At 40.4% G+C, this 13,562-nt stretch overlaps 1 protein-coding gene across 24 annotated transcripts in view; it reads right to left on the bottom strand.

Moving 5' to 3' along the window:
• Nucleotides 1-13,562, bottom strand: part of DTNA (dystrobrevin alpha) — a 354,664-nt gene that overhangs the window by 122,696 nt on the left and 218,406 nt on the right. For all 24 annotated transcript variants that reach the window (XM_042961697.1, XM_042961704.1, XM_007090764.3 and 21 more), the window contains one exon: nt 4,120-4,187. In XM_042961697.1, coding sequence (XP_042817631.1) covers nt 4,120-4,186 — 67 coding nt within the window. In that variant the 5' untranslated portion in view covers nt 4,187. The remainder of the gene's footprint in view (nt 1-4,119; nt 4,188-13,562) is intronic.

Genomic DNA, 13,562 nt, shown 5'->3' with positions numbered 1-13,562 from the left:
TCAGGAGAACATGGATGTGGTTTTGAAGGACTCCTTGAAACTTGGGAGCCATGACAATAAAGGTGAAGCCTTGAGAGAAAGTAAAATTGTATATGGAGGGAATTGTTCAAGAACAAAGCTTTGGTATGATCTGGCTTCAGGGTGTCTGGGATCTGCTAAGAGACAGAAAAAGAGAACGGCAGTGGTCAAAAACAGCAGGAGACCAGACTTGGGTGGTGACATCAGAGAGTATTTCCAGGATGGTGACCCATGGTATTAACATCTTAAAGAGGCTGAAGAGCAAGAGAAATGAAGAAGCAAGTGGAAATAGTCCCTGTACCCACCATGGCCTATAGTGGGGTGTGTGTGTGGTGGGCTCACAGCAGTGGGCTCATTCGTGTCGTTGTTTTCAATTTTTGAAATCAATTTTCCTAAAAGTCACAGTGTGCATTGCAAAACCATGCTGTAGGTTCCATTCCCATTAGCCACGTGCTGACTTGTAGTCCACTTCCTGAAGAACTATCTGCCTTTGAAGGATTCGGGTGTTTTCCAAGTACCTACACTTGCCTCCCTTTGATTTTCCATCCCTCCTCTGTGCAGAGGCCAGTGGTATCATTGTGATTTCTCCTCAGGCCCTTCCTTATCCTGTTAGATAGCCTTCCTTATTCTGAAGGAATGTCTTCCAATCACTCTCCTCTGATTAAAACCTACCTATCCTGTGCCCTGTAGGCTTTTAAACCAACATTTATTCAGCATCTAAAGAGAATGGATTTGAAGGTAGAGGTCTATGGTTTACCTTCCTTAAGCTACCTTAGGAAGCATTCACAACAATGACTGACAAGTTCATAAGTAAGTGTCATATAAGGCCGAGTGATGTCCTCTGAGAGCAGAAAAACAGAGAAGGTGATTTAATTCCAAGAACAATTTATTCTGCTAAAAGCCAATCTGATAAACTTATTTGAGCTGATAAACTTATTTGATGGCTGAAAAGCCAAGGTGAGGATGACATTTACATTTAACTAGTCTTTTTTAGTTTTAATCTAAGGTACCAAATAAACTGATAATTAGGGCATTATAGTGAAGGGAATTTTTGGTTAAGGGCAACCTGTCTAGAATTTCTTTAATCGAAGTTGGTGGCCACAGAGTTAGTGTTTCGTTTTGCTTTTTTTTTTTTTTTTCTAATACAAGGCTAGTCTTTTTTTGCTTATATGTGAGTCCACGCTATCCTTAATTTCATTTCTTTGCCATTTCTTTTTGCTTCTGAGGCCTGTGGTTATGAGCTCAGAGTAGATGTTTAATGCATACGTGCTGTAATCACCTGAATTTGCCTAAATTTCTTACCAGTTGTTTTATCAATTATTGTTCTCTGTTCGCTATGTCCTTTGTTCTTTGGCCTTTGTAAGGCTAAGATGCCTTAACATTTCCCTGAGCCTGACTAAATTTCAGACAGACAGGCTTCTTCCTGACTCTAAGCCCCTGAGCTCCTTTTCTCAGAGCATTTACTTTAGAAAACTTTTCATTGTAAATTCTCTGTCTGCCCCTTTGAGAAGTAATCTCCTAGCCTCTCGACAGTTTTACATCCCAGAAATACCTTTCTTAAGGACCTGGGAACCAAACCTTTGAAATGTAATCATTGGAGCAGATCTCCCAGTCTCTGTGGAGGGTAGAAGCTTAACTTCCTAATTGGGACAACTGGCAAACACAACTGATCACCTTCCCCACGAATAATCTTTAGGACTTTAGCAGTATCTCGCTACTAGCTCACTCTGGCATTTAAAAACCCTCCTGCCTTCCAGGGAGTTGAGTTCAATCTCCCTTCTCTCGTGTAATAGTCTTGACTGCATTGCAATAGTCTTGAATTAAGTCTTCCCTGCCTTAACACCTTCACATGCAATTTTTCTTTGGCATTTGTAATTTCCGAAACAAAAATCGCTTTGGCACTTTCTTTTGCTGTTTAAGAAATAATTATTTCTAGAAAATACTCAGCTGACCAGATTTACAATTTCCTCCTTCTTTTTTAGCTCCCTCACAGATTCTTGGAGGAACTTACTTTCCAAGGCCTGAGGTCAGTCTTCCCTGTTAATAGCTTCCTTGTCGTTTTTTGCAGTCCCTCAGAGAGAGTTGCTGGGGTAACCCATATTATTTTTCAACTATTTCACACATTCTCAGTGAGATCACCTTTCTCTTTTGTATGACCATCTACCTATCGAAATCAATTCTTCCCTTTGAAATCAGCCAGTTGTCTTATCTGGCAGAATCTTGCTGTGGACATGTCCTACTTAGTGTTGATCTAAATATAATGCTCACGAATGCCTTGTTAAGGTCAGATATGTTTACCTGTTTTTGGCCAACATCTGAGTCTATTATTTAGCACACTCCAGGAAAAAAGATACATCTTTGTGTGGCTTGCTTAACAATTCTGATCACTAATCAGGAGAACTCATAAAATGATTTAAGGGGTGCCTGGGTGTCTCAGTCAGTGAAGCACCTGACTCTTGGTTTTGGCTCAGGTCATGCATTGAGCTCTGCGCTGACAGTGAGGAGTCTGCTTGGCGTTCTCTTTCTCCCTTTCTCTCTCTCTGTCCGTGCCCCACTCACACTGTCTCTCTCAAAATAAATAAATAAACTTAAAAAATAAAAAAAAAGATTTAATAAAGTACACGATGCATGACAACCTTGAGAAGTTTCTATGAAAAGATAAAGTTACAATTTGGGAATGAATGCACAGTTTTCCTGTCTCACTTGAAAAACTTAGAGCTTTTCTGTTTCTGTGGCTGCAAAACTTATGTACATCATCCTTTGATTCAGACAACTTTAACACGGAAGACATTTGTGACATATGTATTTTTGCCAGGAATTGCCCCAGGTAGAATTGCCCCAGGAGGAACTGTGACAGCGGACTTAAACTCACATGAGTATTTACAGAAGCATCAAATAAGCACATTTTTAGAATTCTTGCAGTGTGTCGGCTGGTACATCTTTAATGTAACAAGGATAAATTCAAAGCTTTCCTCCAAGGCTTTACCGGTTCGTTATGTTAAATGTTAATATAGTTTTCTTTTTCTGACAAACCACTGGCCCATAACATATGTGGCTCCTGACTTTCAGTCTAAGACTCTATGGTATGGAAGGACACCTGCGTTGCTTTGCATTTTGTGTAGATGGGCAGCAATAATTAGGTTCCTTCCTCTGTTAGATTTGCATCAACAAAGGTCACAACTCCAGGTGACTGGCCATGCCAGAAGTGAATATACAGGACCAAACTTGGCCTAGGAAATTGGAAGGTCATGGCTGCTATTCTCTCAGGCACTTCAGACGTGTCTCTGAAAGTGGAAAAAAGCAAGGAGCATGATTGAGATTTCTCACATCAATTTTAATTTTCTTTCCTTTTTGTTAGTTCTGATGCGGTCTCGGTGCCTCCAGATTATTGGGAAATGATAAAGGAAAATATGAATCTTATTATCTGGGACTTTCCTTTATCTGCTCCCGACCCTCATTCTTGCCAAATCAGTTCCAATCTTCAGTGGAAACCTAATTTTGTCTAGAGCCTTCTCAGAGAGAAAGGCTTACAACTCATGTCTGCTCATCCTTATTCCCTGTGCAGGGAAGGAGAGATAAAAAGACAATAAGGGAACTGTACTTTTTTCTTTATAAAATTTAATTTGAGGTGGGTGCCCCCACCATGTCAAGTTCTCTTTTTTCCAACATGGACATGTGCTATCATATTGCAGTTAAGACATTCAATAATTCGTTTCACGAATTATATCTCGTGCCTACAATATGCCAGACGGTGTGATAATGAGGGGGCATGAACACAGACTTTAAAATTTTGTGGACTGTATTAATGCCAACACTAAATAGTGGTTATCACGTGTCTGTGTGTGGGTATACACGCGTTTGGCTCAACGAAACTTTTTCCTTCATAGAAAATATACACTCCAGTAATACATTATGATGATTCACTGACTAGTTTAACTCTTACCTGATAGGAAGCAAAAGTGCCTAAATGTACATTTTATACAAAGAATTTAGGGTTTTAAGGACAAGCACAAATGCCATAAGGATTAAATGGTTATTCCCAGTCTTTCTGTGAGGATTCAATGGAAACTACGTGGTGTTCCTTAAAAATCCCATACTTACTCATCTCTGCAAACAGCTGTCTTCTTTCTGCCATGGTATTTCCTCTTTTCCCACTATCTTCAATCATTCTATGAGACAAAATGGTTATAATGTTATTACCCTCCTGCTAATGAGGCAAACAACCATTTCTATGTAAACACACTTGCTGTAGTTATGCCACACACACCAACTATTTAAAACTGTGTATTTAAAAAGTATAGCTTTACTTTCACTAATTTAAATTGCCACACATATCTTTCCATACACAATGTTGTTGTAATTGTTGGAGGGGTATAAAATTTTTTACTTTCTAACATAAAAATAACCACAATAGCAGATGACCTTGTGCAAAACTGAATACAACCATCTGCCATCTGTTACGTGACTCATTTCACATATAGTTTCTCTTTCAGTTTTGGGAATCCCTACAAAGAATATAGAACAGATATTATGGATTCCATTCGACAAATGATGAGATTGAGAGTCTCAAAGTGAATGGCGTAGACATTTGGACTCCAGACCAGTTTGCCTTCCGCCATATTCTGCAGGAGGTTGTCCCCATGCACCTCAAATCTCAGTTGACAAGGAGGTCCTTTTCCAAATATTGATCTCTCATTTGAGTGTTTGGAACCTGCAACAGTTTTTCTGTACGTAAAAATTTCATGCGAGGTGGTTAGGTTCACTTCTCTCTACTTAACCATAGCACTGTCTGCAGTAACCATTTAAAAAGTACTAGGAAAATGCCAACAGTTAAGGCACACAATAAAAAAATATTTAAAAATTAAAATTTGACTTGAGGAAAAAGAAGATAATGAGAAAAGTTAATGGAAATGTTGTTTAGCCCAATAGACTTTAGAGGACTTTGGGCTAAATAGTAAAGGTTTTATAGGTTGGTGGAGTTGATTTTTTATTATACTGAAACTTAAAAACTAAAGTTTCCTCTCTCATACACTCAATGCATATACACATATACCAACATGTTTTGATTCTCAGGCATGGTAAACAGAAGGCACAGCTGATCTTTTTGCCTCCCTTTAATGGACCCTGCTCTTTCTCTGTCTATGCTATTTTTTGGTCTGGATTTCTCTCTCCCTGTGCCTAGCTAATCTGCAATAACCCATCAGTTCTTGGTTTAGGTGGGTCTTCCTCTGAAATTCTTCCTAACTCTCTATGATTGGCTGGGTTTGGTGCCTTTCCTCTGAACCTCCACAGCCTGCTTGCTATCCCTTTTTTTCTCAATGCTGAAAATTCACTTGATAAATCTTTATTGAGTGCCTTCTATACTTCAGGAATCACATTAAGTTCTGGGTATACAGTGATCAAGTCAGACAGAGTTCCTGCCCCTCAAGTGTTTATACTCTAGTGGGGGGCGGGGATACAAAAGCATAGAAGCAATGAAACCACAAAGAAGTAATTATAGGCATAGAAGTGGATAGATAGGTGAGTGTGAGAGCCACTGACTACCGGAGGGTAAATTTAACAGAACCAGGTTGTAGAAGATGGCTCAAAAGATAATGGGGCTGTGCACAAATAACTCACCTGAGGGTAAAAGAAAATATTAGTGGTGACAACCAAAGTGATGTCAGTCAAACTGGTCAAACAGCCTCACCAGCTGTTTCTATGATGGAAGGGTTATTTGCCTACTGCCAGGAAGGGAAAGAAGGACATGGAACAGCCTTGGTTTACAGAGTTAAGGGAGGAGCGTGCTCCCATTCATGATGGGTGATGATGTAACCTGGGTCTGGCCTAAATAATAATTGGAAAAGAGTGGAGTTATTAATGAAGTGTCTTCAATTTGGTAAAAATTCACTGCTGAACACAGTCAGGTACTTTCTTTTTATGATTTTAAATATGCAAGTATGGTGGATATATAGAGATCTGGGGAAAGACACACCCTTCCTGATTCATATAACCCCATCTCCTTTACTCCAGAGGAAGTGGGTAGATAATAATCTTACACTCACAAAATAGTCTGGATACAGTTTCCAATCTTTATTTCAAGAGCTTAGAAGCAGAACCAGAGCAATAGAGAGACAGGGGATAGAACCAACGATACGTTCCTGCATCTGTCTGTATGTTGAAATGAGATGAAAAGAACCTTTAAAAATAAATCACAAAGAATGGCAGGCTGGAAAGTTCTGATGGAAAATATGGGGGAAAGGAAGACTAGGCACCAAACTCACAGTGCTTACTTCCTGAATCCCGCCATTGGTACTGTTTGCGACATCTCTTTCCTAATTAGCTTTTTGTGTCTCTCTGTAAGGCCTTTGAAGGCAGTAACTTCAAAAATTCTAAATCCTTCACAGTGCTTAGCAAAATCCAACCAGTAAATGATAGGTCCAGTTAGTATTTTTGAAAAAAAAAAAAAAAAGAATGGAACAAAAATAGAGGAAAAACAGTAAGAGCTAAGTTTGCTCTCCATGAAACAGACCTTCACCTATATTTCCCAAAAGCGACTCACAGAAGAGTTCAATTCAGATTACACTGGTTTCAGAAATTATTTGAAATGAGAGAAATTAATTTACATCTATTAGGACCTAGGGCCATACATTTTAAAGCAAAATCTTATCTGAGGAAATAGAAGTTGCAAATAGATGTAGACTACACTGGTGTCACCTTTTGGTCTGTTCATCATCATTCTGTGATTAATTAACTCATAAAAGAACCATCATTAGTTACATAATAGGAATTAATTCTCACTTGGAAGTAAAATGCTTACCCTATGAGGACAAGAAGCAGAAACTCAGTAGTGTGAAATAATGGAAAGTGTGGAATATAATTAAAAATGTAAAAAGAAAGTAACACATCTCTCAATTGACCCCTAAAGTTTCCTGGGAAGCAGCACCATTAGATCAAATTGAGAATACACGCTTCCTACTACCCATTGACCACAGTCATCACGGGAACAAGGGGAGGCCTGCTAGTTTATAGCTTACAGGGATGCCACAGAGGGACTTATGGACAGTCAGCTTATGAATCAAATAGGCAAGGACCACCACCGTGCTCCTTAGTTTCCAATTTAACTCCGATCAGTGGGCCTTGAGATACACAATGCTTGACTTTAGAAAGAAAGAAAAGCAAAACTTTCAGTAGGGGCAAGAGGAGGTGTTTTTACAGAAAGCTATCTTGCTTCGGCAACTGTCAGGAAGCTCGGCTTTTCATGAATTTAGTGTATCAACAGCTGCCCAAAGTCATATGGAGGAGATGGAGGGGAAAAGAACCCATCTGTGACAATACAAATGTCACAAGGTGTGTGGCTCACCAACACGCCTAATTTGGTGAGTTTCTGTTACTCCTTCATGTAGACAAGATGCTTGCAACCTTAGAATTCACCAGATTACATAAATGTCAAAACAGCAAAAGGAACTAACAGGTGATGAATAAGTGATGAGCCCCATTAAGACATTTCCTTTACTAAGGTTCAGTCCCATGAATTATACAGAGTATGTGTTGTTTTCACTTCTGAGAAGCTATCCATTTCATTTACTTAAGAAATATTTATAAGGTAGCTATAATTTGTCAGATACTCTGCTCGTTTCTCAAGATCCAAAGATGAATAAGACATGATCCTCGCTTTTAAGAAGCTCACAGTTTAGAAGGAGAAACATTATTCCAAATGATAATTGTAATTTGGTGTAATATGTAAAATAATGAAAATATGTATTACTAAATATAGTAGTTTATTTCTGGGAAATCTGAAGGAAGCATCCAAGGGTGACTCTGAAACAGAGTTTTAAAGGAAAATCAAGAATTTTCCAGATAGAAATAAGTGGAGAAAGGGTAATCAGAGTTAGAGGCAATCAGGGAAAAAAAAAAACCACAGAGCTTTAACAAGAGTACAGTGTATGAGAACTGGGAATAATTCAGTATTGGTGAGTGCAAGTGTGAGTAGAGATGCCAGGACGGGCAACAGATTAGAAGGTCTATTCTTCATGTCTAGACAGGGCAGGGCTTTCCTGTAGAAGACTGGATGCTACCCAAGGTTAAGTAGGGAACTGATGTGTACACATTTAGATTGTGGCAAGATGAGTCCAGCGTACTGAGCGGAGGAAAGATCAGTTAGGTAGGGGGGCTAAGGAATGGGAGTGCATGATTAAGGGAAGAGTCCAGTTCACCGGATACTTGCGTGATTCGGGAGCAAGGATGTGACGTCTTACGCTCAAGGACTGATTTGAGCGTCAGGGCAGATGCAATGGGGTTTAGTGATTTGCAGTCCACATGAAGAACAGTGGAGGACAGGAGCTCAGCCTTTGCTCTCCCACCCCACTTCACACATTCGAGGAAACAATCTGCAACAGCAATGACTTCACAGAAAGGGAATTCGCCAACTCACCCTCTTCCAGCATTGCCATCAAAAGGGGGCTACAAAACCAGACAGGGAGGGCTCCTGCTCTCTGCCCCTCTTTATGGGGGAGGGATGAAATAACAGTAGAAGAGGTGGGAGCCAGCAAGAAGCAAAGCATAAATCACAATACAGGGCACAGTGTTAGAAGACATGTGAATTACATCTTGGCATCGTGAGAATAAGTTCACATTGAAGTATCACATTCTTGGGTCGCCTCCTTCACGACACTTCTTTAATCCAACATCACCCATACCAAACACACTATTACACATGACAGAAGAAGTTTCAAATGTAAAATCTTAAACTGGTGGTGTCTTACATTTGTATAACTTTCTAAAGATTATAAAATGTTTCTCCCTATAACCTTGTGCGGAGCTTGGGGATATATTATTATTCCCAAGTTACAGCTGAAGAACTTGAGACCCAGGCTGGTAAAAAGTGTTTCCCCAAAACACATTTTTTTTTTCTGGCAGGGGAAGAAAACTAATCCATTTTTTTCTTGCTTTTAAGTTTTAAATCCCTAACCTCGTATGAATTCCAATCACCAGCACTCTTTCTCCAGCTGCCACTGTTCAATACAAATTAAGACTTCCTGACACTGGTAAACTGAAAATAAGTTGATAGAACTTGGGGATTAAGAGGCCAAAAGGAGATGGAGGGGAGAGGTCCACGGCTCTCTCGAACTTCAGGAGAAATTCATGCCTTTGTGTGCTACTCCCTAGCGGAATCCTGCTATTCTAAAACATCGTCATACCGGAAATAATCATGGAGATGGAAATGAATCCCACCATCCAGATTGATGCAAACCCAGACACATATAAATGCACCACGTCACCCACAGGTTCACACTCTCACGTTTTAAATCCACAAAGGCCGATGATGTTTTTAGAAACGTCTGGCTCTGCTTTGTCTCTGCTCCACTAGAGCAAACACTGAAGACGTGCAGACCTTGTGTTTAGTATGACGAGACTGTTTCCCTGCTTTATTTTCCTCTGCTTTGCTCCAGGTGGATGGCAGGAGGGCGCTGGGTTCAGCAATCACCACCCACTGCAATCCCTGAAGTTAATAACTGCAGTGAAGGCCATTTCAAGCTCCTTTCCTCCTCTAATTGATTTATTGGTGGCATATAAATGCCTGTTTCCATTTCTGTTAATGAAAGAGGCCTCTGATAGGACTTTCGCAGATTTACATTCTCGTCCTAATCTTCGGCAATATAATAAAAAAAGTATTCAGAGCTCCTTCCTGAGGCAAAGTATAATTGCACTTGCTTTTACTTCCCAGTCCTTTATCAAGATGAGCCCCTGAAAGTAGGGAAATGCTGTTACTAAAAAAAATGGCCATAATGGGTTTCAGATTTCTTTTACTTTGAATGCCATCTTTTGGAACTTGGTTTTTGTGTTTGCGGGGTGATAGGTATGAGCTCACTATTTTAGTATAAGCACCAGCTGGATGCGTTATCAGGTATTCGATCTCTCTTCAAAATTACCCACTTTCAGAGTTCTCAGCTGTGGCTGCCCATCGCATTAGCCTGGGGACCTTGTAAAAATGCAAATACCCAGACCTACCAAAAATCTGGGGTTGGAGCCCAGTGTTTATGTTTTTAAAAGCACTATAGGTGCTCCTGATACACAGCCAGGTTTGAGCTAGAAATAGCATACCAGTTGAGGGGCGCCTGGGTGGCTCAGTCAGCTGAGTGTCCGACTCTTGGTTTCAGCTCAGGTCAAGATCTCAGGGTTTTGTGAAATCGAGCCCCACATCCGGCTTATGCGCTGACCATATGGAGCCTGCTTGGGATTTTCCCTCTCTCTCTCTGCTCCTCCCCCCTGCTCATGCTCTCTCTCTCAAAATAAATAAATAAATTAAAATAAATAAATAAATAAATAAATAAATAAATAAAATAATGTTATGTTAAATAATGTTAAATAAATAAATAAAAATAATGTTATGCTATTTGCATAGCATTAGGTTGGAGTTCTTACGTTGCTTTGTAATATGTTTCTCCTGTTTGTAAGACTCACTTTAAACTGTACTTTGAGCCCAGGGAGAAGAGAATTAATTCTTTGGGGAATGTAAATATACATGGACATTTACGTACAATGATATGGGTACCTAACGAGGCAAACTTTAAGAAATAGAAGAATGCCATTAAAAAGTAGAGAAAACCATTTTTATTCTGGAAAGAACTACTCTCAGCAGTACTGTCAAGTCAGGAAGGGACCTGCTGTTCTGGGGGAAGCGTGTACCAGACATTTAAGGACATTTGGTTTTGTTTGGTTTTGTTTGCTTTCGTTTGGCTTGGGAAGAGTCTAGGACTCCTGCTCATTAGCAGCCGCGATCACCCGCACCTCCCCCTTCTTATTAGCAAGGGCTTGAAGATTGCGGAGCAAAGCTGGGAGCAACCTGGAAAGCGTAAAGAGGAGCCTTTTGGAAGGATGATGATCAAAATATGAACTCTGTAATGTGGGGATCAAAGTTATTAGGATGCTTCTGAAGGACTGGAGAGCCCCGTCTAGGAGCTCCATTAATAGGACCTCTCTTCATTTAAAAGGACCTCTCCTGGGGTGTCTGGGTGGCTCAGTCAGTTAAGCAGCTGACTTAGGCTCAGGTCACGATCTTGTGGTTCATGAGTTTGAGCCTTGTGTCGGGCTCTCTGATGTCAGTGAGGAGCCCACTTTGGATCCTCTGTCTCCCCTACTCTCATCCCCACTTGGGCACATTCTCTCTCCCTCTCAAAAGTAAATAAACATTAAAAAAGAAAGGACCTCTCCAAAGGGAAAAAGACTATACGAGGGGGGCTGTCTATACTGATGCTTCCAACACTGCATGAGGACCTAAGATTTTTCAGAGAACCACCTTTTTTATTCAATATGATGTGACTTTGAGACAATTGTGTGTGCATGCATGTGTGTGTGTGCGTGTGTGCATCTATATTTCTCAAGAGGTATGTTATGTGTATAGGCCACTTGGTCACGGTGGACCTATGGTTGTCTCTGACCCTGGAGAGAGAGGTTTCTTTGTGCCCCTACTGGGATTGCTGAATTCTTAACTTCTGGGGGATGGGTTTTAGGAAATGACTACCTTCTACTCATTTTGGAACTTCTTGATTCAGTGTAAGATGCCACTGTTCATGAAGACAGGCCCATTTCTTTTTCCTACATATCTAATATATGAAAACAAATCAATGAAAAGTTCCCCCCATAAGTAGAAGACTATTTTTCGTTAATCTTGTAATAGGAAAACCCTATTTTATAACTACATTTTGTGCCCCACTTATTATAGTGAGATTACAGTGTATATATACATAGACACTTATAAAAGTAAAATCTTTTGAAAAACTTTAAGATTGTAATTCCAAATTTTGTTCAAGTGACTGAGTTAACTTCACCATCTCAATAAAGAGGCTCCAAAATGACAGAATGTATTAGCTGATTAAGGAGTGCAATGTTGTCCAGTCCCTAGTTTAAGGTTTAGATCCTTTTAATGATTTGATAAAAGGACCCTTGCCCCACCAAAATGTTATGTATATACACGAATATACAAATAAAGGAATTAATAGTTGCTTATGTGGGCAGGTTTAGAGGAAGAAGGCCAGGAGTTGGTGAGGACCAAAGGTAGCTTTGTTTTATAGGGAGTACCAACTGTTAGTGAAAGGGAGCAGCCAGTCACAGTAGGCGATCTGCAAAGCAACTGCCCAGAGAGAGGGCAAGAAGGCTCGTGGGGGGCCTCTTGAGGTCAGGCAAACAGGAAAGACATCGAGCAGAAGGCAGTGATGGGCTTCTCACGTGGTAGCAGCCTGCACGCCTGGGTGTACACACTTACTATTCGTGTGTCAGGCAGAAACTCGCATCCGACAAACCCAAAGTGCTTTAGGACATTATGGCGTGACTCTTGGTGCTTAAAAGGATTCTAACTCATCTTTGTTTCGAAAGAAATTAAAAACGAGTAGTAGAAAGTTGATAGGGCCCCCCTCATCCAATTCTAATGCGCTAGCGGGGGAAAACTGAAGCACCTACTGACGATGGGTCAGTTGTTATCTGGATTTCTAGGACTCACTTCCAGGAGAAGAACTGGGAGAAGCGAAGTGAGAATAAGAGTAGGACATGGCATTGAGCATGGGGATATAGGCCAGGGAGGCTTGTGTGCTTTAAAATGTCCTTTTTTAGATTTTTTAGGGTTAGGGAGTGCTACCTGTGGAGGAGAGGTAGAAAAGACAGAGTCAGACAAGGAAATTGTTTTCTGCAACAGGACAAGAAAATCAAACTTTCTCTGGGAGAAGAAATGGTAGTAACAAGAATAATTGCCACAACACTACTTAAAACCATTACCATTTCACAAAAAGGCTTGCCCTGTCCCAGCATTATGTAGGTCTTTCCTCATTATGTTCTTAAAAGAACAGCATTGATATTGTTATTCCCCATTTACCGATGTGGACACTGAACTTCAGAGAAACTAAGTCATTGTCCAATTGTCCAAACCAGGTATGTCTGACTCCAGAGCCCACCAGGCTTCTTAAGAAAGACCAAAATGGCATTGTATGAAGTAAGACTCAAGCAAACTTCTCCTTTTTTCCTGGGGATGGTGTTGATGGGACATTCCCACACATACACACACTGAACTAGGCTGAAGCATCACTGAAGACACACATTAGCGGATGCCAAGGGGAGCTGGGCAGCATGGAGTTAAGGGGCTGCTCAATACCATGATTTCGTGAAGGAAACAGACCTACAAGTCATAAAGCTCGTGGGTTTTCTGCATTCCCTTTCATGTCCTTCTACTTCTCCTCTATTCCCTCTTTCTTGGATCCAGCCTCCTCGTCTTGCCCTTTCTTTTCCTTTCCTTAACTCTGTTCCTTTATCCACTTCCTTCATTTCTATGTATCTTAGGGGATCTGACTCAGACCAACAAAGTAGAGAAGGCTGAGAAAGAAAGACCAAGCAAGTATAGTGGGAAAAGAGAAAAAAGAATGTTATATGGCGGGTAAGTTCTGCGGATCTGATGTGCAGCATGGTGACCGTGGTAAGTAATGATGTATTTTAGGCTTGGACTTTGCTGAGAGGGTAAATCTTAAGCTTTCTCATAAAAAAAAAAAAAAAAGTAACTACTTGACATGATGCGTGTG

The sequence above is a fragment of the Panthera tigris genome, chromosome D3 (assembly GCF_018350195.1).
Source record: "Panthera tigris isolate Pti1 chromosome D3, P.tigris_Pti1_mat1.1, whole genome shotgun sequence".
Taxonomy (NCBI): domain Eukaryota; kingdom Metazoa; phylum Chordata; class Mammalia; order Carnivora; family Felidae; genus Panthera; species Panthera tigris.
The sequence above is the reverse complement of the archived record's forward strand: the minus strand, read 5'-3'. Positions and strand labels throughout refer to the sequence as shown.